Consider the following 25,539-nt stretch of genomic DNA (forward strand, 5'->3'; position numbering starts at 1 on the left):
ACATGTTCAGCCCTGACATTTGGCACCTCCCATTTATCTTGCGAAAGGTCACCAACGGTAGCAGGTTCCATAATGAGCCACATGCGGTGAGCGGATCAAAGTTCACGCCACTACCGGAGAAGGTCAGCGGACGGGGGTACGCGTGCCCTCCCTGAGGCGCCGTGTTACCAGTTGCTCATCAATAATTGAAACGTCAAGAAGTTTTGAGCAGTTCAATAGCAACCATCGCTCAAATCTGGCATTGATCAGATTGTAGGGACATGATAACCAACAACAAGCTACCTCGACTTACAGAAAACCATAACCAGAACACGAATCTCAACCCAGCGACCGCTTATAACGTCAAACAACTTCCGACAACGTTTCTCCGTATAGGGCTTTCAAAGTTGTAGGATTGACAATTGCCTCCAGAAGATTGGCCAAACTATCCCAAAGACACGCTTTAGTGGAAAGTCTGTGGCGACACGAAGCCGTAAAAGCCGCAAACGAGCGCACCATCGACCAGAGTAACTACCTCCCGATAGTGTTCCCGATACAAATGCTGCCGTTCTGCCAGCTTTACCGATGAGATAAGAAGCGGTCCATGTCTGTGCCAGCGGCGAACAGTGATAAGCTGTGCTCCAGGTCCACTCGTGTGCTTGCAGCTCACTGTCCAAACCAGGTTTTCGCTAGCTGATAAAATAAATCCCCACAAAGCCTCGGGGGGAAAATAGGGAGGCCAGTACCCGCAACTGTTCAGTAGTGGGTATTAAAACTACCATCCAGTAGTGAATTGTGAATTTTTGTCCTTGGTCTGTACTGTTTAAGGCATTGTTTGGACACGACAACAAGAGATAAGGGGGATTAACCATCCACCTATTGTATTCGTTTTATTTCGGCATATAAACTGCAAGTTATTTCAGCACAGGGAATTTAGAGTGTTTAAGGAACTTAATTTTAAGGTTTTTAGTGGGGGTTCCAAACACATAGAGAGAGGTCTAACTTCAATTTGTCAAGAATATTTAGCATGAGACAACCTTCCATAGTGAAGCATATTAGTTCTGGTACTCGGACGTTTCGTCGAAAGATGTTTGGTCCTCGGACGTTTGGTCCCCGGATGTTTGGTCGACCGGACGTTTGGTAGAACGGACGTTTGGTCGCCGGGTTGTTACTGTTGAAACCAGCTCTCAAAATTATAATCATAAGAGAGAGAGTGAGTTTAATATCTAAATATCTAATATCAAAATATCAACAGTAAACTGTCTGTCATAATTTGACAGCGAGCGAACTCGGCGACCAAACGTCCGTTCTACCAAACGTCTGTTCTACCAGACGTCCGTTCTACCAAACGTCCAGTTGACCAAACGTCCGGTCGACCAAACGTCCGAGGACCAAACGTCTTTCGGAGAAACGTCCGGTCACATTTAGTTCCATTGTCAAGTCCAGGAGTACTAGTGGACTCCACAAATATGCCATTTAAAGGGAATGAGAGGAGCCTATTTGACAAAATAGTTGACAAAAAGAGAGCCCAGATCTTCGATCCATTATCGCAAAAGAAAAAGCTAAAAATGTCACTTACCGAAACAACGGCAGCTCACAAATGTTGGCCAGCCGACAAAGTGCTTTGAAACATTTCAAAAGTCAATCTCCCTCCTTCAATTCGCAACTAGCAAAGGATCCTCGACACAAGCTAATGAGAAAATATACCTGACTACCCGAGTCCAACTCGTGCAATTAAAACCCAGCAGTTAACCGCAGCCAATTTTGATCCGAGCGTAATCTATTTCGCAGCTGCTGTCCAGTGGAAACCCAATGCACAGCGCGATGAATTAGCAAAGCCTCATCAGAAGAAGAACATCGGCGGGTTGAAATCAAACGTTGGTAAGGAGAAGTGCAATATTAGTATTCCAAAAGTGTAAATATTAGAACTGCAGGACGTGGAATTGTACAACAGATGGCGTACTGAGCAATTTCCTGCACCAATCCCAGACAACTTTAGAGTCTCATAATTGGCAATTCATTCAAATGAAGCATGCTTAACAGCAGGGCCTTCTTGAAACAGGAAAATAGTCTGACTATTATGTTAAATTTAGACAAATGGCACGAGAACGCCAACTAGCACAGCCTATAATTGCTATGATTTTCTGCATTATTACCTGTTCTGTGGCTAACCTAGTGAAACACAACGCAGTCCATGAGGGTTTAAAAACACAAAAAGCCCTTCCAACATGGACTCCTATCCCTGATGTCTTTCCCCCATGTTATCTCTGCATCTGTTGTCCTCTCCGAGGCAGATGTTGCAAGGAGGGGAGGCAGCAGACAGACAATAACGCCCCCCCACCAACCCATCTTCACCCTCCTATACAAATGACTCTCCGTCTATCGTAGTGCAACAATGCTTTCCCTTCCAATGCGACTGTGTCTCCCTGTCGTAGACCTTTCCAAGGACTTTGTTGACCCTCATCTCCAGGTAATTGGAAGGTCGACAAATCTGAAGCCGTACAACTCTACTAGAAACAGAATCAATGGATAGAAATAAAAAAAAACTCCATGTCAGATTGCATGATACGCATCACTAGTTGGTTGTTCTTTTTAACAAAAATGCGCAAAAGTAACAAGTGTGATGCTTTAAAACTACTCATACTCAAGTCAATCCAAGATAGTAAAAGCATTATTTACTGCTATCCTTTCCTGTTAAAACTAATTTATTCACTGCTATATATACACTGTGAAGGCAGGTGGTGGATGATCAAATCATTCTAAAATACTTATAAATGACTTATCGGCTCATTCAATGCCATTAACAACAACATAAGCCCAATTTATTTGGACGGGAACAGCACAAATCATGTCTGTCGCCGTCAACGGCAGCTAAAGACTTCATGGGCGCGGCTCCGGGAGTGAAAAATGATCTGAGCGACAAAATTAAACTACATATGTCTCCATGTCTAAGTGGAAAAACATTTAAAAATCACAACCACACCTTGACTTTCACTCAAGCATTCTCTTGTTTCAGCGTGACAATCAATTGTAATATAGCGTGACTCTATGCATTTGCAGGGGCCTTGCTTGACCTTCCCTGCTGACCTTGCGCTGTCTGGAGACCACCTGGCTCCCGCGGGGGGGCCGCGTGGCGCAACAGAAGACACGCTCGGCCCACCTCGCACACACCTGACCAAGATGAATGGCTCCTCCGATATTTGTCATTATTCTCCCTAATGGCAGACGCGTTTGGCCCAGAGCCCAAACGGCTACGAGGCAAACGGACACCTCCTGCTGTATTTCGGAGCATCTGCGACTCGAAATAGGGCAACAGTTAGAAGATTAGATTTACAGCAAATGGATGTTTAATGTTCCGGAAAAGGGGGCCTCATAACTTACGCCAATGTCCAATGAAAAGCTCCGATCATTTTGTCTCGCACGGGAAAAATATTCTATTTTTGACGTACTATCCCTTTGAAAACATGTCATTGCACACTTTAGGAATGATTGTATCACAAGTCAATAAGGCTTATCTATGTCATTTATAACCGGAATAATTCTAGTCCAATGACATAGTTAAAGAAAAATGTGTTGGCGAAAACTCAAAGGTCGTATCAAAATTGCCGTAGTTGTACATTAACAGATCATTGACTTTTACATTGTAATAATTGCAATTGCAGAGGTTCAAAGTCTAGATGGGAATCATTGGTAGCTCTCTAAAGGGACTGGAGTCTTATTTTAAAGAGAGAATGTACTTGAAATGGTTCAACTAAAAGGAAATGCCCCGAATTTCAAAATAAATATCAACGTGGAGAGACACACATATGCCCCAAAATGAAAACAAAGTAATCCGATCAACAGGAATTGCCTCAAAATCCATAGCACATGATAATCAAAAGGCCCACACCCAGAAATGCACTAAAAACAGGAACAGAGCCCAAGAAATCAAACTGAAATAGTTATTGAGTACAATTCTTGATTAATTTCCTCGCCCCCAAATGTCTCAGAACAAGAACCTGTTCATCTGCATTGTGTTTACTTCAACAATTCCTAATCTTGACGTAAAAAGAGCAGCAAAGTTGCGACCACATGGCGAGTCTGCATCTTGTATTGATTACAAAGGACAGCTAAATACGTCCCGTCATATTGACGCTGAATTCACAGTGGATGTGTCACAGCCAAAAGCTTTCACTCGCCGCCGCCGCCGCCGCCGCTTTGTGCCTGCCGCAAAGCTGCTTGGCGTTGGGCGAGTGTGAACGCACGCCCCCGCAAAAAACACTTTCATATTCACAAACACACATGAACGCGTACACCCACACGGGACGAATCAAAGCCACCGCCGAGCATTCTGGTTTTGTTCATTTGCATTTTTCGCTCGGCGCTATTTCCAGCCACGCGGGCCCGTCAATGTGGATTTGAGAGGATTCTGAATTCTCTTTGTTAACTACCGGGCCTCGCAGCCACCGTGTAATCCCACCCTGAACTCCACATAACCTTCGATGCTGCAAAAAAAGGGAACAAAGTAACCCCAAAAGCGTGGATTGCCAACTGCCTGCTCAGTGAATAGCGCGCAAGAATCTGGGTCTTCCGGGGGGCCGCCCAAAGGACGGAGGCGCCAGTGCGGATAACCTCGTTCGAGATACGCTATCGGCGATCAAGATGCTGACAACACGCGTTGGGGCGTTTGACGCTGTGTACGGGGAGGGGGATTAGGATTAAACACTGCCACAAATGACACATTCTAGCCTCGAGCTTTAGCGCCACTTTGATGATTGTGCTGCACATTTTTTGCGCAAATCCTACAACGATCATTAGGGGGTTACAACGACAAAAATCCCGAAACCAAACACGATCGAGGGAATTCGAATAAATGCTAGCATTTCATTGGTACAACCCTTCCTGAAAAAAAATGATATACTAAAAACTGAATTACTTTCAAATCCGGTCCGACGTCAAAATGCACAATTGTTTTTTGTGACCGGACGTTTCGTCGAAAGACGTTTGGTCGACCGGACGTTTGGTCGACCGGACGTTTGGTAGAACAGACGTTTGGTAGAACAGATGTCTGGTCGCCGGGTTCGCTCGCTGTCAAATTATGAGTTTACTGTTGATATTTTGATATTAGATATTTAGATATTAAACTCTCTCTCTCACATATTTATAATTTTGAGAGCTGGTTCTACCAAACGTCCGTTCTACCAAACGTCCGGTCGACCAAACGTCCGATCGACCAAACGTCCGGTCGACCAAACGTCCGATCGACCAAACGTCCGATCGACCAAACGTCCGGTCGACCAAACGTACGAGTACCAGAGTTTTTGTATTGCTCGTCCGAATCACAAATACGGTTATATCTCGTCACTTGGCGAATTCTCTATTGCGGATTCGCCACATCTCGCCAAAGAGATATGAAATGTTTATGGTGTACGAACAATAATACAAATATGAAATAGGGGGTCAACAAGTCACAATTGGAGAGCCATTGGGGGGTCTACTTTTGAGTTAACGAATAATACAGAGAAAGGTATAAAATTCCAAATCATCTTAAAGAGAGATCACAAAATCTTCATTAAGATGTTTACATAACTATAGTGAACAATCACCAGTAGATGGCAGTGATCCATTGCTTTGGATTTGATTCGTTTTGATGAATAATAGTTTGCCGCTTGAACTGCAACGGAAAGGAATGCCAGCATGCGATAAGCCGGATAAGTTTCGGTGCCTCACACTTGAACGTAATATGTATATCGATGTTAAACATGGTCGCTAGTTCTATTTTCTAAAGAATACACAATAGAATAACTTTTCAGTTGATATGGAAGACCCAATTGGCAATTGACTTTATCCTAACAAGCAGTTCTGTTGCCATCTGAAAAATCAACCGAACGCTTGAGTGTTTGTTTGGCGGTGTCGGTTTTACGCTTGTGCAAACGTACATCTGGAGGCAACTTTTTATATCTTCACATTGGCTCACTGTCATTATAAAAGCAACCCACACTGGAACGGCAGGTTTGACATTCATAAGTCGAGCCAGATGCGAGATAAAATAGAGATTGAGATTTGTCCTCTCTCCCTGGTAGCCATCTTCATTCACCCTGCGATCATTCTCTGCCTATTTTCTTTAGCAGTGCAGCGACATGGAACAGCGTGTGGAAAAAAAAAAAATCAGTTTTTCCGGGTAGTGTGAAAGTAACATGTCTCGACCGCTGAGGCTTCGGGTCGATGAAGACTAACGTATCAGCATTGCAGATGGCCGTGGCGTGAAAGGTATCATGGAGGAAATCAATCTAGGCCCAAACATTTCGTCAGGGATGCAGAGCGCTCAAATTTGACGGGGACGGCTTGTCACAATATTGATTTGGAAATAATTACCAAGACTTCTTAGCGATTCCTAAAAATGTGCTCTGCAGTAGTCCTTTATTTCTGATGTAAAATGTTGACGAAAAACTAAATTTGCTTGATATTTGTGGTGAGTTTTAACGTATTTAATTGAGCCCACATTATAGGAGGAGATGCAAAGTGAGTTTAAAACAAAAACAAGTCCAGCCCCTATGAATAAAAGGAAATAAAAGAGCTTCATATAAAGAAGCAGACGCTAGGAGTGGCAGGATGTAAATCATTTCTGAAGTAACTGCAATTAACCTAGTGACGGCTAACAGTTTTACGATGTCAAACCGTGCCAAAAAAGGGTGCACCATCTGTGGAGACAACTTCTACGTAAATAAGAGTCACCAATCTTGAGATAATATAAAAAATAAATAAAAAATTGGGTGCGGCGTTTGCATTTCTTTTATTATTCTGCAAGCTGAAGACGTTTCCTTCATCGATTAACAATTAACCTGACAGAGTAACGATTAACAGACATTTCTGAGTAGGCGGAGAAAAAAATACAATGATCCTTTCTCGTGATATAATTTCCATCAATGGAGTTCATTTGCGGTTCACTGACTTTAATCTGGTTTTGAGGAGTCATTAATACTCTTCAAAAAGACTCAATACATATAATGATTTCCACAATGTTAGTGTTTCAATGAATTATCGATTTGAAGCAAGAACTAACTTTTCCATTTAAAAAATGTAAATAAGTGCCTTCAAACTATCGATGATTTTTTTCATAGTCGACATCCTTAAACTTGGTACAGACCAAAATCTACTTCGATCCATCTCAACGCTCTCTGTTCAAATGAATTGGACGCCTATGGGCCTCACTGCCGACTCTCCCACTTATTTCTGAATGAAGATTTGGCTATTTTCTGCACTAGGCTGACCCGATAGCGAGTGGGCAGCATCTCTCTTTACGAGAACACGTAGCCGGTGGCATTTGCGAAGGCTAATGAAGAGTTCTGCATGAAAACGCCCATTCAGACGAGCTAATGATCATGGCAGTTTATGGCGGGTGGATTTCATTACCTCTAAATGCGGGCCAATAACCAGCAGGAAGATAAATCAAAGTTTCTTTTATGGATCTAAAAAAAAAAGGATCCAGTAAAAAAACATTCCGCTGCATCAATAGAATGAATGGAGAGTTTTGACTACCACTTTTAAAAAGAGGAAATTATTATGATACACACTGAAGGTGTCCAACTGGAAATTCAAATACCAACGAAATATGAATAAACATTTATTTATGTTGCAGTGGTGGCTCCATGCCCCGTGTTAGCTGTTCAGTCTGGCGTGCCGTTTGGTTTGACACCTCTGTTGTCAGCACGCAAAGAATAGCACATGTATTTGCATTAATGCAACTCGTTGCCGGTTACGGCAAATCAAACAACACGAGCTGCATCTGTAATTCCACGGGAAATGTACTAGCCTTAATCCGTCCACGCCAGAGCCAGCGCCAGCTAAAACCGTTTCGCTTTCTTTGAAAACAAACAACAACACGCCGTGGCTAACACGGCGGCGACTGAGTCGAAACGGAAACGTGTAGGCACAAACTAATAAGGGGGACACGTGCCATGTTGACAGACTCCAGCAGCACCAAGCGTTACTTTCATGTCCATGAAATGAGTCATTTTAATTTCATTTCATTCTTAATAACACTGTTTTGACCAGAATATTAAGAGTGCATCAGTTAAACCGTTTCGGACAGAACTCGCGGACTATCAAATAGTGTCTGGTGTCAGCAATGTGTTGAGTTCATGGACGAGGTCAACAGTGGATTTGAATGCAGCACTGCCTCGGCGACCATTCCTATTGGATTCCGATCAGCGCTAATCTTCCCGGATGACCCTCGTATGCATTGTAAAAGTCAGCAGGTTTCTTGCCGTAATGGAGAAAGCTGCTCCAATTGGAGTACACTTTGTAGTATTTGCGAACAAAGGAACGTGGCGAGAAGAAAAATAACAAGAAATGCATTTTTAAATGCTGAAGTCAAACTAAAGTTGACAAAAGCTATGACTAATGTAATCACGTATTCAGCATTCTTTTCTCACAATGGCTATCTGCGTCAATCATCAAGTGTTTTTCATTCATGCCAGTCAAAATGGTTTATTAATGCCAGCAAATGAGTCAATACCTAAAAATGAACACCAACACTTTCAAAAAAATGCTCTTTCCGATGCAAAAACCAATCCTACAGCACCATTTACTCGCTCTTTTGTCCACAGATCACAACACGTTACCTTGGAAACCGGTTCGCCGGTCCCCCCTCTCACAAAAATGTTTAAAAAAAAATGAAGAAAAAAAAAATCCACACACGCAAGCTTTGGAAACAAGAAGCAGCAGACTTGACATCCAATAATGAGCGGACTGTGAATGTGGATCAGAGGCTGGGGGGCCGGGGGGGGGCATCAATGTTGTATGCTGCTTGTCAGCAAGGAAAAGGAAAAGTGGCGCTGCCAAAGATGAAGACCTCAAGCACTTTGATTTTAGATTAGATTAGATTAGATAACTCTTTTCATCCCGTATTCGGGAAATTTCAATGCCACAGTAGCAAGAGGGTGAGAATACAGACACAGAAAAAGACATTTTAGACATCAATAAATAGGTAAAGAATTGTTTCTCTCTCTTTTTTGACCTGAGGGCAAGCAAGTAGTGTCCATAGATTCCCTAGTTTGATAAACTCAGGTTAGGAGGGTGAAAAATTCCAGGATGACACAAATCAAAGTGAGTGTCGCGTAAGTGGGGAAGAAAAAAATGAATCAAATGCTTTGCTATTCTTTCTTGAGCTGCTTCGAGTCAAGACAGGAAGTTTCATTGGACGAGACTACAAAGGCAAAGAAAGAAATGAAAAGCCTGAAAACACTCACATATGAACAAGGTTAGTAAAAAACCAGGGCACGGAGACAAAAAAACTCACTTTTCTACTTTTACGATTTCATTTTGGATCATTAAAGAAAGTGGCCTTTCACACATCATCTGTAATGTTACAAAACTAGCACTCCCAATGTTGTGGGAACCGTTCTGGGGAAGGCCCCTTTGAGTCTTTAAGAGCCTTGACCTCAACCCCTTCTGAATATCTTCAGGAGTGACGGGAATTTCAACAAAAGCAAACTCTCTGCTTCAATAAAAGCCCACCTTTGGATGAAAGTACATCTTGGAGGGCATAGCCTGCAACAATAGTCTCAACATGTGAATAGAATTGGTTTTCTTGTATTAAAAGACCTTAAAAATCCAAGTCAACAAACATCCTCCGTGTGTATTTAAAGTCGCCTGACATTGAAAACATTGATCTTGGTTTTCATGCTACCACAGAAAACCCAAATCCGCCTTTTGTCTCCAGAAAAGTCAAGAGGTTCATTAACAACCTCCTGATTAGAATCCTACTAATCAACAGCACTTGACTTGCGTGGCTTTTGCAAAGGTAACACTCATCCAAAACAACACACGCTTCAGATTTCCAGACAAACATTTCCAAGATCAGATGCTCGCACTTGCCCTACATGCAGTGAAACAGGAACTGGCCATAATACCGAATCATTTCAAACCATCTTCTTGAACGACTTCCCCACGAGTATACAAATATGAAAAGCTACTTTACATAACAATGCGTACCAATGTTTGCCGTGGGATTCCGGCATAACAAAAGAGACGCCTCGCCCCGGCCGGCGTAATCGCCGCCCTCCGACCCTCGCAACTCTGGCGCTAGGTCGCTAATGGCGCGAGTTACGCCTTTTGTCATCCTGGGGGAAAATAGTAGCGCGGTAATCCAATCTGACTCAGCTATTCCGGCTCACCCCCGAGCCGCCCGAGGGATGAACGTTTACCAGCTGGTACATATTTAAGGTCGCCGTGTGCAGTTTCAGGAATGCGGCGGCGACCCGGGCGGGGTACGAGGCCGGGGGAGGGCCCGGGCGGGGGGCTTTGAGCGCCACTGTTCCATAAATGGAGTGGACGGGGATGACTGCGCACCAGGAGAAACGGTTCGAGCCCCGCCAGCCATTGTTGTAGGCCGATGTTTTGTTCTCATGCTAAAGTGACCGTCGCCAAGACTTGTGGCACAATACGGTCTTTCCTAAGGGGGACCTCAATGGCGGGCTTTCCTGTGCTTTCACCCCCTGATGGGCGATTCAAAAATGTCTTTCCCACAGATGTCTGACAGAATTGCATCATAACAGGAGAGCTGGCTTTTGTCGGCCATTTGTTTCATGCAGAGTCTTGCAAATGGCAACGTCAGAACCGCAGATCAATTGCAGTATTTCCTCAATTTAAGACTTGAGATACCAGCGGTCTTTGTTTCTATAGACCTGGATTGACAGGAAACCAATTGATTGCAATTAGGTACATTAATTGAAGTCAACCACAACACTCCAAGACATATATTCTTTATCGTCTGCAAAGAATGACGATTGAGTAACTTAGCGCCGTCTCCATATTGGCTATTTTACTAAAACACCAACAAAATATCTAATGTTTTTGGAGATAGAGATTTTTTTCTAGGGATGTCCCAATCGATGTGAGTCAATATGGCAAACACTATTAGCTAACTGTGTGTTTACACTTGTGGGAAAGAGGCAAATGCTTCTAACAGAATGCGACAGGTGTTAAACTTCACAGACCAATCGTGGCAAACCGGAACCACAGGCACAATCCTTCCATTTATAATACCACCAATGGCGGATTTACTCTTCAAAACGTAAACGCAAAGTCGGAGTAAAAACTGACACTTTTTAGTGTTCTCTTTACATAGCGAATATTAAAAGCCATGATACTTAGGGAATAATTGTGCCCCCAAATTTATGGCAAGCAATAACTAATGGTGATGCATTTTTTTTTTAAAAGGCAATCGGTGCGAGATTTAATCTGCGTGATATTTCTCACTTCCTGGCGTAAACTCGGCGATCCCCCACGCACGCTTTACGGACTGACTTCATAGCTAATGAGCCATGTATTCATTATTCCCCATTTAAATGCTGGGGAGTAGCCTATAGAGTAAGAGTGAGTGCTTGGCGAATGCAGATGAGCTTTTAGTTTGACTCAAATGTTCTTCCGTCAATCTCCCTCGACTAGTCGGCCCGGATCTGCTTGGCTAGGCAGGCCCGCCAGTCTGTTTGTTTGTTTTCCAGCTAGTGAGCGAGCGAGAACGAGGTGAAAGGGGGCGAGCCCGGACCGAAATTCCAGATGCATGACCTCCGCCCGGTCTCGCTCGCTCGGCTCCGGACGGCGAGCTGTCAGTAAGCCAGTTTATTGTTTGGAGCTTTTGTGCGCCGCTGCGGATTTATACACCCGGATTCGCACCGGAAAAGATGAGATTTAGCAGATTAACAGGAAATAGCACGGAGGAAAATTTTCCATGAGCTCATTTACTGCTATAGACAACCAATGCATTGGAACTGGGAGAGGTTGGCGACCGATGCGGGCCGATCGGTCACCTCGTTGTCTATGGTAAATCATCTGGATTGACTTTGTGGTTATTTTTCGTTTTTTCGCTGTAATGAATTTTGAAAGAAAAATTGATGACAGAAATGAGAATTTGTTTTGAAATGGTATAAAATGATGTATTAAATGTTAAACATGTTTTAAAAAATTATGAATAAAGGAGAGTGTCTTGTATTTTTAATGAGAAAAATAACAAAATGGAAAAAATATTTTAAAAATTAAAATAAAAGATGGAAATATTTTCATTTAGAGTTGTTTTTATCTTGGTAAAAACAAAATAAACTAACCGTACAATACCAACTATTCTTTTCATTTTTAATTGCAAAATGTATTTTTAATTTGAAAAATAACAAAATAGAAAAAAGATTTTAAAAATCAAAATAAACTAACCGTACTGAACTAACTGTTCCTTTCATTTTTAAATTCAAAATGTAAACAAGTAAACTTATCAATTAAGAAAAATAGCTTCTCGATATTTTATTTTTTTAATTGAAAATATTTGCAAGAGGCTAAGAGGGTTACTAGCTAACTGTACCCCTATTTTGATGTCAATGTGTCTAGACAATTTATTAACTATCAAGATAGTCAGTTCAGTTTAATTTAAAAAAATGAATTCGTTAGTGATGCTCAATGAATTAGTGGCAGTTCCAATCAGTCGCTATGATGGCCAAAATTACAATGCCTTGCAACAAATGTTCATATTCATTACCCATAAACTATTGTTCAAACGTTTCCTCACATCAGACTGAGTCATAATCTCCTCAAAGCCTTTTTTTCCTCACAACAGTGCTTTTATAAGTCAATGTCACATCAGGTCAGGCGCAAACGTTGAAAAATGGAAACGACACGCAGTCGATTATAGTCGGCGTGTCAGTTGACTGTCTAATTTCATCCTTCAAATTGAGATTCTGGGATAAAGGAAACTAAAGCACCAATTTGTTATTAAATGTTAGCGAGCCAACACATGCCTGAGTGGAAGCACGAAAGTCTTAAAAGAAACAGCAGTGCATCCCAAATAGCGGTAACCCAACAGACATTTTTTCCGCCCCTTTCACAGATCGAAATGACGAGGTGCTATTCAAGTAAACTAGTCCTGGTTTGGCACGAGAACGTCTGCTGACATGACAATTGCGGGTTCCTTCCACTTGATGGAGGGACGACCGAGTCCAACGCGAGAAGAGAAGATCTGGGCCAAGAAAGATCGTGACCTTAGATCACATGTGTCAAAGTGGCGGCCCGGGGGCCAAATCTGGCCCGCCGCATCATATTGTGTGGCCCGGGAAAGTAAATCATGAGTACCGACTTTCTGTTTTAGGATCAAATTAAAATGAAGTGTATAGATGTGTATTAAATTTCCTGATTTTCCCCCTTTTAAATCAATAATTGTCATTTTGAATCAATTTTTCTATGGTTTTAGTTCAAAAATCATTTTGTAAAATCTAAAAATATATTAAAAAAGCTAAAATAAACATTGTTTTAGATCTATAAAAAACTGAATATTCAGGGCTTTTAATCCAGTTCTTTTAATCCATTTATAAATTTAAAAAGATCGAAATATTATATCTAAAATGGTCTGGCCCACGTGAAATCAAGTTGACGTTAAAGCGGCCCGCGAACCAACCCGAGTCTGACACCCTTGGCATAGAAAAATTAAATAAGAATATGTATACACAAGGTACTATAAATGTAAGTAGTCCAAATCTTTACCTTTTAGATGTATAATACATTTCCTGATTTTCCCCCTTTTAAATCAATGATTGTAATTTTTTAATCCATTTTTTTTTACGTTAAAGTGGCCCGCGAACCAACCCGAGTCTGACACTCCTGCCTTAGATGGAAGCTGGAAAGAACAGGATCTATTTATAACCACGGGGAGTCATCTTCTCTCCATCTCCTTGGGCCTGGTCTTCTAGAACCAGCACTACACAGCATGTCCAAGTTCGTAAGAGCTTAATAACAGTGCAGCTTGACCAGACGCGTCTTGGCAGAAGCCGCGGGACTCCAAACCCCCGCCGTCGTTCCCGATCTCGTATTCCGTTTTTTTCCTTGGTCCGCGGGTTCAGCGCATGCGGCTCTTCTGTCAGCGCATGAAGCAATTAACGTCTAATGAATGGAACAATTAAGTGTAGCGCACAGCGGGGTCAAAAAGCGGCAATTAGCGCGATGAACTTTAGCCTTTCCTGCAGAGGGTGTCGAGGTGGATCGGCTAATGGCGTGTTTGACCCTGGTAGCGAATCGTCTTGATGGAACGACGGTACTTCGGTTAGCTTAATTGTGCGGTTTGGAGTTGCCCAAAAACAAAGGATGGAAATGTGTCTTTAGTTTTGCAACCAGAGTAATGGAGAAGGAACGACTGTTCATTTAAATTGACAAAAAAACAGCGCCTCTATTGGGACTCGGGAAATCCGTGTGCGGTCGATTGGTCGCCGGTCTTTTGGTCGCCGGTCTATTGGTCGCGGTCTTTTGGTCGCCACGACCGCGACAACGGGCGCCCAAAAGACCGGCGACCAAAAGACCGGCGACCAAAAGACCGGCGACCAAAAGACCGGCGACCAAAAGACCGACGACCAAAAGACCGACGACCAAAAGACCGACGACCAATCGACCGTGTACCGGGAAATCTACTGTACGTTATCTTGACAGTTCGGTCAAGTTCGTCCAAAACTTTTTGCGTTAAGAAAACATTTCAAAACATTGTAAATCCAAAAAGATGAGGCTTAAAGTTACTCTTAAACGAAAATGACTGTCAAACATTCTCCTTCTGTTGCCTTGCCGTTAAATGGCAACAACGGAAGAAACTAATTGCCACAGTTTATAGAGCGAATGGCGGTTTTGCAAAGAATTTATGCGTCTAAGAAGAACAAAATTGCACGTGAAATGCTGACAGAGTGAGCTGCTTCGCTGTGCAAAGGCGTGTTGTTGGAATGCGGTAACTGCGTTATAATTAGAGTTCACGTCCAGGTATGCGGAGTGGGAGGTGGGGGTGCCGGGCAGACAAGGCGAGCAGACACTCAGCAGGTTCCGTACAACTTACTCCCCCCGCCAAGTACGTCAACGGCAAAAGCGATAGCGTAGCGACGCCGACACCGGTGTGGTCCGCCGGATCAAAGCTTTCGGCGAAGCCCCGCCCTCATACTTTGGAGCGTGGCCAATTAGGCTTAAGGGAGGAGGTGTTGAGTGCCGGCGAGCCTTGCAGCCAGCTGACAGCGCTTTGCAGACAGTAATTATTCTTGCGCTCTGTCGGGATCTCTCGCACGGATATCGTGGGCGTCCTGGTCTATCTCGTTGGTTGCCGTCGACGGCGATAGACGTCGGATCATTTCGACTCGGGAACGGTGAAAGTTATAGGCCTGCTGACATGAGACAAACTGACGATTTGTAAAGATTTGGACTACTTATATTTATAGTATATTGTGTATACATATTCTTATTTAGTTTTTCTATGCCAAGGGTGTCAGACTCGGGTTGGTTCGCGGGCCGCTTTAACGTCAACTCGATTGCACGTGGGCCGGACCATTTTAGATATAATATTTAGATTTTTTTTGATAAATGGATTAAAAGAACTGGATTAAAAGCCCTGGATATTCAGTTTTTTATAGATCTAAAACAATGTTTATTGTAGCTTTTTTGTACATATTTTTAGATTTTACAAAATGATTTTTGAGCTAAAAACACAGAAAAAATGAATTAAAAAATGACAATCATTGATTTAAAAGGAGGAAAATCAGGAAATGTAATATACATCTATACTCTTCATATTAATTTGATCCTAAAACAGAAAGTCGGCACTCATGATTTACGTTCCCGGGCCACACAAAATGATGCGGCAGACCAGATTTGGCCCCCGGGCCGCCACTTTGACACATGTGTTCTATGCTATCAAAATTCCAGTTTGGACTTCCAGGTTACATCTTATGATTTACGGATTTTGCATGTCGAGGAACACTGTCAGCATCTTTTCCCCTGGAAAAAAAGAGGATTACTCCCTCCAGTTGGGACTGCAGTCTGGAAACAACCATTTAAGAGGGAAATACCTCAAATGTGCTCCATCAATGTTTTTCTCTTCTTCTTTTTTTTAGGAAGGCCAAAGTTCCCCTTATGAAAGGGAAGCTTACAAGTGACGAGAATTTGCATATGTAAAGCCTGAGAAAAAGCGCCGGAAACATCGGGTCACATGTAAATTTCGAGTATTATGTCAAATTTAGCCCAACTGCCATTCATCTTTTTGTCCTAATATTTATAATCAGAGAGGTTATTGTCATACAAAGTGAACCCGTACTAAAAAAAAGATGTATATTATTAGACTTAATGCGACTTTTCCAGCTACAATTCCCTGTGAAATGAAGACATTTGTGAGAATCCTGCGTCATTAGCCCACTTACTGAAATATTTGTAGGCTCAAGGTTCAAATCCTTGGTCTGAGCCCTCAACAATGTGATAAAACTTTGGTTGTGGTGCGGCTTAACCTTTGCTAAATGGAAAAATGCCATTGAGACCCAACGGGGAAGAAAAAAACATGCCAGTCTAATCATCCTGTATTTTTAAAAGCAACCCAACAAACCGGTTGTTGTTGTTGAAATATGCTACAGTTTCCATGGCGACTGTTTGATCCAAACACCTGCGGTGGTTGCAGTTCCTCAGATACTTTGTGGGACTCCGAAGCAATTATGACCAGACTCGAGGTCGCGAGACCCCTCCTGGAATCAGCGCATACTGAATTAAGCGTAAAAAAAAAGAAAATCAGTTCCTATTTATAAAAGATAATTCTCTGGAGTAATCAGAATAATGAGCACGTCTCTCTGAACGCTAGCGACTCAAAGCCTTGCACTGATGTGTTGATTCGCTACCGAGTTTCCAGGCGGAGAATTTTGGGGAGGATCTTTGGCAATTTTCCAATATTCAGGACTTTAATCAAGGTCAACAGCAGAGGTTATTACTCATTAATTATTCAGTGGTTTCTCTCAATGCTTTAGAAGAGTGGCGGGCCGCTAGGTTATTTTTCTTTCTTTCTTGTATTCAACCTAATTCGAATTCCACTATTACCATATTTGTTTTTTGAATTAATTGCATGGTTTACAAAAAACTATTGGTACACCCCAGTGTTGATAAAAGTACTATAATATTACATATTGCCAATCAACTAGCATTTTTAATGGCATTAAAATTCACAATGTATTGTTTTCTGAATCTGCAAGAATCCTAAAAACACATTTTATATTTTTTTTATCATTTTTCATTCAAAATTCCTCTCTATTGATTCCACTATTACCATATTATTTGTTTATTGAATTAATTGCACGCTTTACAAAAAACTATTGGTACACCCCAGTGTTGAGAATAGTACTATAATATTACATATTGCCAATCAAGTAGCATTTTTAATGCCATTAAAATTCATTTTCATTCATTTTCTGAATCTGCAAGAATCCTAAAAACGCATTTTATATTTTTCTATCATTTTACATTCAAAATTCCTCTTCTCTATTGTGAAAACACATTATTAACATAATAAACAGCAGACACCGATGGACGTCCAATCCATTTGAGCCCTTCAAAAGGATTGGTCATTTATTTCCAACACTGGAAAACACTACTCAGACTCTAAAATCAAATAAAGCACAATCATTTCTAGTTACTTCTATTGGGATATTTCATATTTAGAGTTCACTGCAATAATATAAGACAAAAAGGTACATTTTGTAGTCACTTATTGCTCACGAATGGAAACTTTTGCCGAATGACCCAAATGTATTAACATGCCAATAGAGTGATGCTATTTTTTTAGGGGTAAACATTGTTTCTGGTAAAGCGCTTTCCGTTGGGGTTTGTGGTTGATGAACCAAAAGTAGATGCAGTTACCAGAGATTCACGTACAAATCTTCCAATTGGCGTATAAAACAAATGTTATGAGTTTGAGGGGAAACCATTGCCAAGACAAAAAGGTCATTGATCATCAAAATTTGCGTGCTGTATATTAATTTGTTTTTGTCTTAAGGGGCCATTTATGGTAAACACACGCACAATGTGGTTATGTAGACAGACTGTCTCCAGGTCTTGGACCAGAATAGCTCTGATAATGCATCTGTCATGATTGTGTGCGATCAGGATGTGTTGCTCCGCAATCTGCGGAAAATAGAATAGCTGTGCAAACTACTTTTTTTTTTTTAAACATTGTTGGCCCAAAGCGATTTTTTTTTCTTTCAGGGAAAGTCTAATGGTCTGATGACATTATCAGGAAGAGAAGAGTTTTTCTGTTTTTAGTAAGAACAGGATAAGGATTTCTCAAATTCATGAAACAAGACGTTTGTGTGGAACTGGGTTAACAAACTTTGAAAGCATGCTGAGTCAACAAGATCCGCCCACACACAACGATGAAAACAGAACTGGTTTACAGTCTGTGCAATCTGTGAGTGATTTAACTCGCCACTTTTCCCAGGTACAAGCAGTATTACAATTCAGAATCAGCTTATTTTGTCAAGTAACTACCTTGGGCCACTGAATTCAAACAAACCAATACAAAATCCTCCAAAATTAGGTTTGGACTACAGCAAATCTCGAAAAATACAATAAAAACCAACATGTACAATACATAGGGGAGTGACCAGAATGCATTTGTGCCTCCCAGTGACATTTTTACAACTCTCCTCACATAAACCCGCATTCCCACCGATGTTATCATGTCTATGACTGAAAGAGGAGAAAGCAAAGCGAATTGTCAACTTGAGGCCTGTGAAATGTCATCCCCCACTAACCGGATTCACATGTCCGCCAACCCTGGAGTCACCTGATCATGTGAAACCCCCATTTTTTTTGCGCCGAGTGGACTAATCCAGCTGCAAACGCACTATATTCCAGTTCTTCCCACATTCTCACAAACTCTCCAGAGATGCTAGCGTTCTTCGAGCGGAAAACAAACTGTGAAAGTAGATGCAAAAAAAAAAAAAAAAAACTGAACCTCCATTTAACCCCGTTAAAAACTGTGTTTTGACTTCTGTTCTTGACTTTACTGATATTCCACGGTCAAGCCCTAACCATAAGGTTTGGGTTCAAAGTTCACCATGATAGCCATCAGACCTCTGCACTCACATACGACTTCGACAAAGCTCTTAACATGGGTAACATTTGGTTGGAGCCTCACAAAAAGCTTTTAAGAGGCCCTAAACATGGGTTGTTTAAAGCGGAGCCCCTCAAATGAGTGCATATACTTCTTTTAAACATGACCTGCCACTTTGCGGTATTCCATATAATCCAGGCGCTATGCCACGGCACTATTATTAGGGACAGAATGATTGGGTTTGTCATTATTCTTCTTAGAGAGCCTCAAAATACAGAAAAAAAAGTGAGTGTTGACATCAAGGAATACGGGGAAAAACAACTACAATCACTCAATAGTATATCCTAATCATTTGAGGCGGCGTTTGTTGAAATTCATATCATATCTCGCGCAAAACATGGCCAACTATTGGGCCGAGATGCATACTACATCAATGGACCATATGAACGAAGCCTTGTCAGACGCCATCTGTATATAAAGAGAAACCGTCGGTCAGGAAATAACCCTGACAAGTGCAGCTTCCTTTTTTCAACACGGCTTGGCAGTCGATTCAAAGGCTGCTTTTTCTTGCGATGTATGTGCAGCAGGCGCATGACATCAACGTTGCGCCTGCGGGTCAGAAAAAGGCCACCCGGCAACGTTTCTCCATCACCACCTTATCAACCAGACCCGGTCCGTACAATAAACGACAAGATGCCCTGCTATTTTATTTACAACCTCTTTCTATCTGTTTTTAGAGTCAGCTAGCTCTCATCATTATGATCCGCCAGCCTCGAAACAATGCTGGACACTTGGCGTTACTGTCTATTTGAATGGACGGAAATTGAGTATGCAAAACAGGCGACGCGGTGAAAAGACAGGCGGCTCCATCAGCCTTTGTGCAAACAATGGAGACGCTCCTGATGTTTGCCGTCCGTTTCCCCCTTAGACACGATGCGAACAATGATGGCTTTACGGGTATAAACCTATCTGGGTGTCATCGCTAACAAGCAGATATATCTAGTGCTGAGACCTTGTTTGTTCAAGACAAATTTCGAGGGTCTTGGTCTAGTCCACATGTCAAAGTGGCAGCCCGGGGGCCAAATCTGGCCCGCCGCATCATCTAGTGTGGCCCGGGAAAGTAAATCATGAGTGCCGACTTTCTGTTTTAGGATCAAATTAAAATGAAGAGTACAGATTTATATTAAATTTGACATTGTTTTAGATCTATAAAAACCGGAATATTCAGGGCTTTTAATCCAGTTCTTTTAATCCATTTATAAAAAAAAAATCTAAATATTATATCTAAAATGGTCCGGCCCACATGAAATCGAGTTGACGTTAACGCGGCCTGCGAACCAACCCGAGTCTGACACCCCTGGTCTAGTCTAAAAGGGGCGTATTCAAAACAGGAAAGTCCATAGTTCACTTTCTTTGGTCCATTTTGGTTCGATGCGTTTACTGTTGTTAAATTATTGTACAAAACAGTCAGAAAAATATAGAAGTTCAAATTGAGTTTGGTTTCTTTGTCTGGTTTGGCTCCCAAAAGTCTTCAAACTGATTTGTTTCAAGTCTGTCAGATCTCAGTCATGGTCTTAAGCACAACACTAGATATACCCCATCCTTGAGCGAAGATCTAAATGCAGAACCTGTGAGGCAGATGTGCTAAGCCCTCATCAACCATTCTTAAGAACCGCCCAGAAATGGTACAATCGAGAGCTGGAAACATTTGTGGTTGGGGTTCAGTGTTGGGTAGATTCACTGAAAACCATCAGCATTCATCACACTGTTATTCTGGTAGGCTACTTCGATTGGGATGATAAGACTCAAACTCAAAAACACTATTGACTGCAAATTTGTGAACAAAACCCTGTGATTTGGCAATTCTGCTACTGCTGTCCTACATTGTCAGTCCTAGCTTTTTGCCAAAACAAATATGATGTTGGTAAAATACAGAAATAGACTTCAATCGGTCTCAAAGCGGACAACATTTAGCACTTCAATATTGCTCTCCAATGACAGATTTCGAAACGTCCAAGTATTTATTTACGCTGTAAGAATTTGTCCTTGTTCACTGACAAGTGCTCTCTGCGGCCTTAATAACCATCACGGCTATTTATTTCAGCCCATCTGAGCTCTTTCGGTGAATTGTTTGGTAATGGCTTTCCTCGCAAGGTATAAACAGAGCCTGTTTTTTTTTTTAGCTGACAAAGACGAGTCGCAAAAGGAGTAAAGAAGTGGAGATGTGGTTGCGCTTTACAAAGGGCGTCCCTTGTGACAGACTGTGTGTCCTGTAATTGCCCCCTCTCCTTAGAGTCTACTCTGTGAAAAGGGTAGAGGGGGGGGATCTCATTTTATCTCGAGACCAATCAGAAACCAGTTGGTCAGGGCTCCATCAGCTGCTCACGGCTCTATCTTTCAGACTTGGGGAGGAAAAAAATGCACTGGGTTGAAGCCAATTGAAATCTATCGACAGAAAACCTTGACCTCCCAAGAGGCCCGGTGGCAGAGCTTTGGCTCCAAATGAATGCGGCCTCCAAAAAAATATGGGAGACTCGTTTGTCTCGGCCTCGGTTCGACAGATAAGCCTTGACACAAATCCCCAATCTCTGTAGGACTCATTCAAAGTGGCAGAAACATATGAAGCATGCAACTTTGAATTAAGATGGCGTCACCCTGAAGCGTTAGCAAATACGGCAATTCTACCCGACTGGTTTATTCTAATCCCACCAGCCGAAAAAAAAGTTCTTGTCAAACCACATCTCGGTTGGCATTAAGGCATTGTTGTCACTCCACGGGAAAAGGAGTGGCGACCGCTCGCCAGAAACCGTGGCGCAGAGGAACGTCTGAGCGTCTGAGACGAGAGCGAACAAAGCTGACGGCTGACAGATGGGAAGTACAGGATGTAAAGGCTAGAGGGTAACCCAGGTAACCAGAGGCTGGAATGTCATTTAGACCACGGCTACTTGACAAAGAGACACCCGCTAGACTCGACGTGTCGACAGAGCCACGTCCTCGGTCAGCCACAATAAAGAACTTCATCAAAAGGCGTTGAAGAGGGCAACTTCAGGACCTCAGAACACACAAAAACGCCACTTCACTTCTGCATTGACATCCTGGCTTTTGAAAAATGATGTCTGGGCAGATTTTTCTTCCAAGTTTGTGAAATGACCGGAAACCAACAGGAGTGAGATGCAACACGGCTTGACATAAATCAACAAAAATAGCTCCAGTTTGGCATCGAAGGCCCTGAGCAACGTTGACACCACGTGGCCACTGATTCCCTTAAAAAAAATGCCACACGAGTCGACATTCTCAGCTGTTAAAAATGCTGTAAAACCGCATGCTTTAGGGCTGGGGACTGGTAATGCAGATTTTGTCAGGTTTGGTTGTAAATCAAACAATAAAAAAACACCAGAGCTATCAGACAAATGAAAGTCATCTTTCCAAGTAATACTAGCGGTTCATTCAGGGACTTGTGCTCACAACTCTGGATTTTCAATTAAAAACATACTGTCAACATGGTTAAACCTGTCAGTCCTTTAATCACTGGTGACGAAAATCCAAGTTTGAAAGGGGACAAATGTAGTCGGAAATCACAAATAATCCATACGCAAAGTTTAGCTCCACCCCTTTTCACTTCCCTAAGCAATTCACAGGTAAAATGAAAAGCCATTCCACGTATTGATCTTTTCTATTAATCATAGTGACAGCCGCTCGCCGGTCAAGTGCGACGGCATTTCAACACGCTGACATTTTCCTGCACTATATTATTTGCTTTGGAGGCCATTTGAGGACACGGAAAAACTCAAGAGTTACACTACACTACAGAATTCATCATCAAAATTTCAGGATAGCGATATAGTATATCAGTCAGTAGTAAACTAGTTTGATCTATTGATTTATATTTAACGATACATTTGATCTATTTGTAGATTGATTAAAACAGTGTTAGAATCTACATTAGAGTATCCATTTGGGTCGTCAAGCCGTCACACTGATCTGAAAACCTCAATTATTACGATTTAATGACTAATTTCCCTACATTTTGTTGGAAAAAAATCAGTTCAGTCATTGCTGCTAATGGCGGTGAAACACTAACTCACTCAATCCCAGGTATTTCAGTTTAAAAGGATTTCATGTGTATACCAAAACCTGTCATTTATATGTGTAGATTTTTTTAATACCCACTTACAATTCTATACATTCCCTTTGTTGATGGTGAAATATTATCATTTTATCACTTAAATACACTAATCTTGGCCATAGTGGTCTTTTTGGTGGTCTTTTTTTAAGCATCTGCCTCAGAAATATTTACATTGGGATGCTCATGGCAGATTTCCTATATTGCATTTATTAGAGCACTTCAATAATAAACAACCCTGCCCAATAAATTAAATTTGATGAGGTTTAAAATTGCATTCACTTTCAATCATTGCCAATTGAGAGAGTTGAGGTATTGATGAAATTGGGGTGTGCTGGTATTAAATGGGGGACATTGTCCTACCTTATTGGAGTAGGGCGTCCTGGCCAGGTTGATGCCGTCCCTGATGAGTTTATCCCGTATCATGATCTTGAGTTTGAGCTTGGGGTAGCTGACCAGCTCCCTCCTGCTGTTGTTGTTGTTACCAAGGGTCCGGTTCTTGTGCGTGTCCATGTAGTCTTGTGCGCGCGCCGGTTCGGTCCACGACTTGGACGCGCGCAGCTTGGACTCGTACTGGTCCACCATGTGGCCGGTGTACACATCAGCCGAGGGCGGCATGGGTTCCAGGGTGAAGTAGAGCCCGCTCGCCGCCTCCTTGGCTTCCTCCTTCAGCCTCCGCACCGCGTCGTGGATCTTGCGCCGGTGGTGCGCGACGTACACCCCGATGGCGTCCAGGTCCGGATCGCCGATCTGCTTGCACACCTCCAGATCGTCGTAGCCATTATCCACGAATGCTTCCACGTACTGGGGCAGCTGCAGGGTCTTGAGCCACTCGAACACGATGACAGGTCCGGTGCTTGTCATGTTTTTCCAGGGGAGGAGAGCGGACAAAAAGTGGAGCTCACTTTCCCACCCGGCGCCGTGAACGCATCATGAGATCCTTTCAGTCAGTCAACACACTACAAGTGATGCGTTTTACAAACATTTCCGTGCCAAAAAAGAGAAATAGTATTACTCCTCCCAATTGCGTGTGAAGTCAACACCTGCCAATGTTGACACGAGATAGATCCTCACTTTGGAATCCAAACGTCCTCGAAAAAGGGGCAATATTTCCAAAAACACGCTCTTCGGACGCTCAGGCGACCGATTTAGGTGAGGTTTCAAAAAAAATTCCTTTTCGTCGAAGAAGGAAACAAAAATCTCTTCGGTGCGAAGGCTGCCGGCAAAAGCAGCCGATCTTGGCGTGTTTTCCTCCTGCGTGCACGTACGTCAGTCAGTCCACGATGAAACTGAAAATGCAAGCCGACTGCACGCTGCAGCTCCTCCGACGTCCACGCCCCCCTCCCATCAAATGCACCCGCATCCAAAGTGACACGCTCCCCCAACTTGTGCAAAGTTGCGCGTCTGCTTCTCAAAGTTGGCGTGCAAAACGTGAAATTGTCCAAAGTGATACTGAAGCTCAGCGTTGCTGCACGCCTTGCATTGATTGACGCTCGCTTATTCATTCAAACATTTCCACACACACTCGTGTCTTCATCACCTTAGCTCGCCCTCTTAGGGCGAAAGAATGAACTGCAGATCTTAATAGTACACCGTTGAACTTGATTTTCCAGATTAACTTGTTCCCAATCCACTTTCCTCCACTGTATTGAACTGCAAGACAAAATGTAAAAGAAAATGGTTCAATCAATAAGCTGACAGCAGCAGTTATTAAAAAAATTCTTGGGGAGAACAGGGTTCCTTGTCACATGGATTCATTGTCACGTTTGTTATCCCAACCACAGGAGGGCGGTGTTTTGCAATATCACTATTGAATTGATCACAATTTGAGCACTTTGAGATGAGAAACATGACTTTTTATAGGCGCTTATGCAATTGTTTTGAATTTAAAAAACTGGGAAATTCGTTTGAGGTCTTAAAAGACCTCAAATCACAGCAGACTTTTTAAAATTGGCAAATATCATATCATTTTCCAGATAATATCATATCTCCAACCCAACTTACCCTTTCCACCTGGTAGTTGACATTATACAATTTAACTCCACCTGGCAGCATTTAGTCTAACAAGAACTGGACCTGTATCCCCATCAAGAGTTTCCACATATTGCAACAACGTTCGCCGGCATCATTCCTACCAAAACAATCCCAAAATGGTATGATGTTTAAACAAGAAGTGTCCAATCTGTCCAGTCGGATGCCAAGCTGGCGAGCGCTGATGCGTGCTTTATGAAATACGAGCTGACAGCTTGTTAGGGATCGGTTTGACGCAACAGCGACTGTCTCATCTTTTGGCTGGATGAGAGTTTAGGGAACATGACAGGGAGCAAACACGTGTGGGGTGGCATATCAAACGGGAGAAAATGTCAGAAACATAACGAGTGTGAATGTTAAATGATTCCGAAAAAGTTACAGCCAATATTTCGCTTCAGCTTCCGCGTTTCCCTTACGTTTATTCGTCTGGGTTCCAACGAAAATGAACTCTAGCGACGGCCCACCGTGGAGAAAATGAGCCCCGCTGACTTGAAGCATGTGTCGGGTCTGACCGCCGATTTGACGAACAGCGCCGACCGAGATCGGTAACAGA

At 42.4% G+C, this 25,539-nt stretch overlaps 1 protein-coding gene across 8 annotated transcripts in view; it reads right to left on the bottom strand.

The window, feature by feature from the left end:
- sash1a (SAM and SH3 domain containing 1a) overlaps positions 1-24,487 on the bottom strand; it is a 107,831-nt gene extending 83,344 nt beyond the window's left edge. For 4 of the 8 annotated variants that reach the window (XM_077586790.1, XM_077586789.1, XM_077586788.1 and 1 more), the window contains exon 1: positions 23,319-24,487. In XM_077586790.1, coding sequence (XP_077442916.1) covers positions 23,319-23,819 — 501 coding nt within the window. In that variant the 5' untranslated portion in view covers positions 23,820-24,487. The remainder of the gene's footprint in view (positions 1-23,318) is intronic. The other 4 variants (XM_077586798.1, XM_077586795.1, XM_077586794.1 and 1 more) reach the window with 2 other exon arrangements.
- Between the last annotated feature and the right edge of the window lie 1,052 nt (positions 24,488-25,539).

This window comes from Stigmatopora argus, chromosome 19 (assembly GCF_051989625.1).
Source record: "Stigmatopora argus isolate UIUO_Sarg chromosome 19, RoL_Sarg_1.0, whole genome shotgun sequence".
NCBI classification, from domain to species: domain Eukaryota; kingdom Metazoa; phylum Chordata; class Actinopteri; order Syngnathiformes; family Syngnathidae; genus Stigmatopora; species Stigmatopora argus.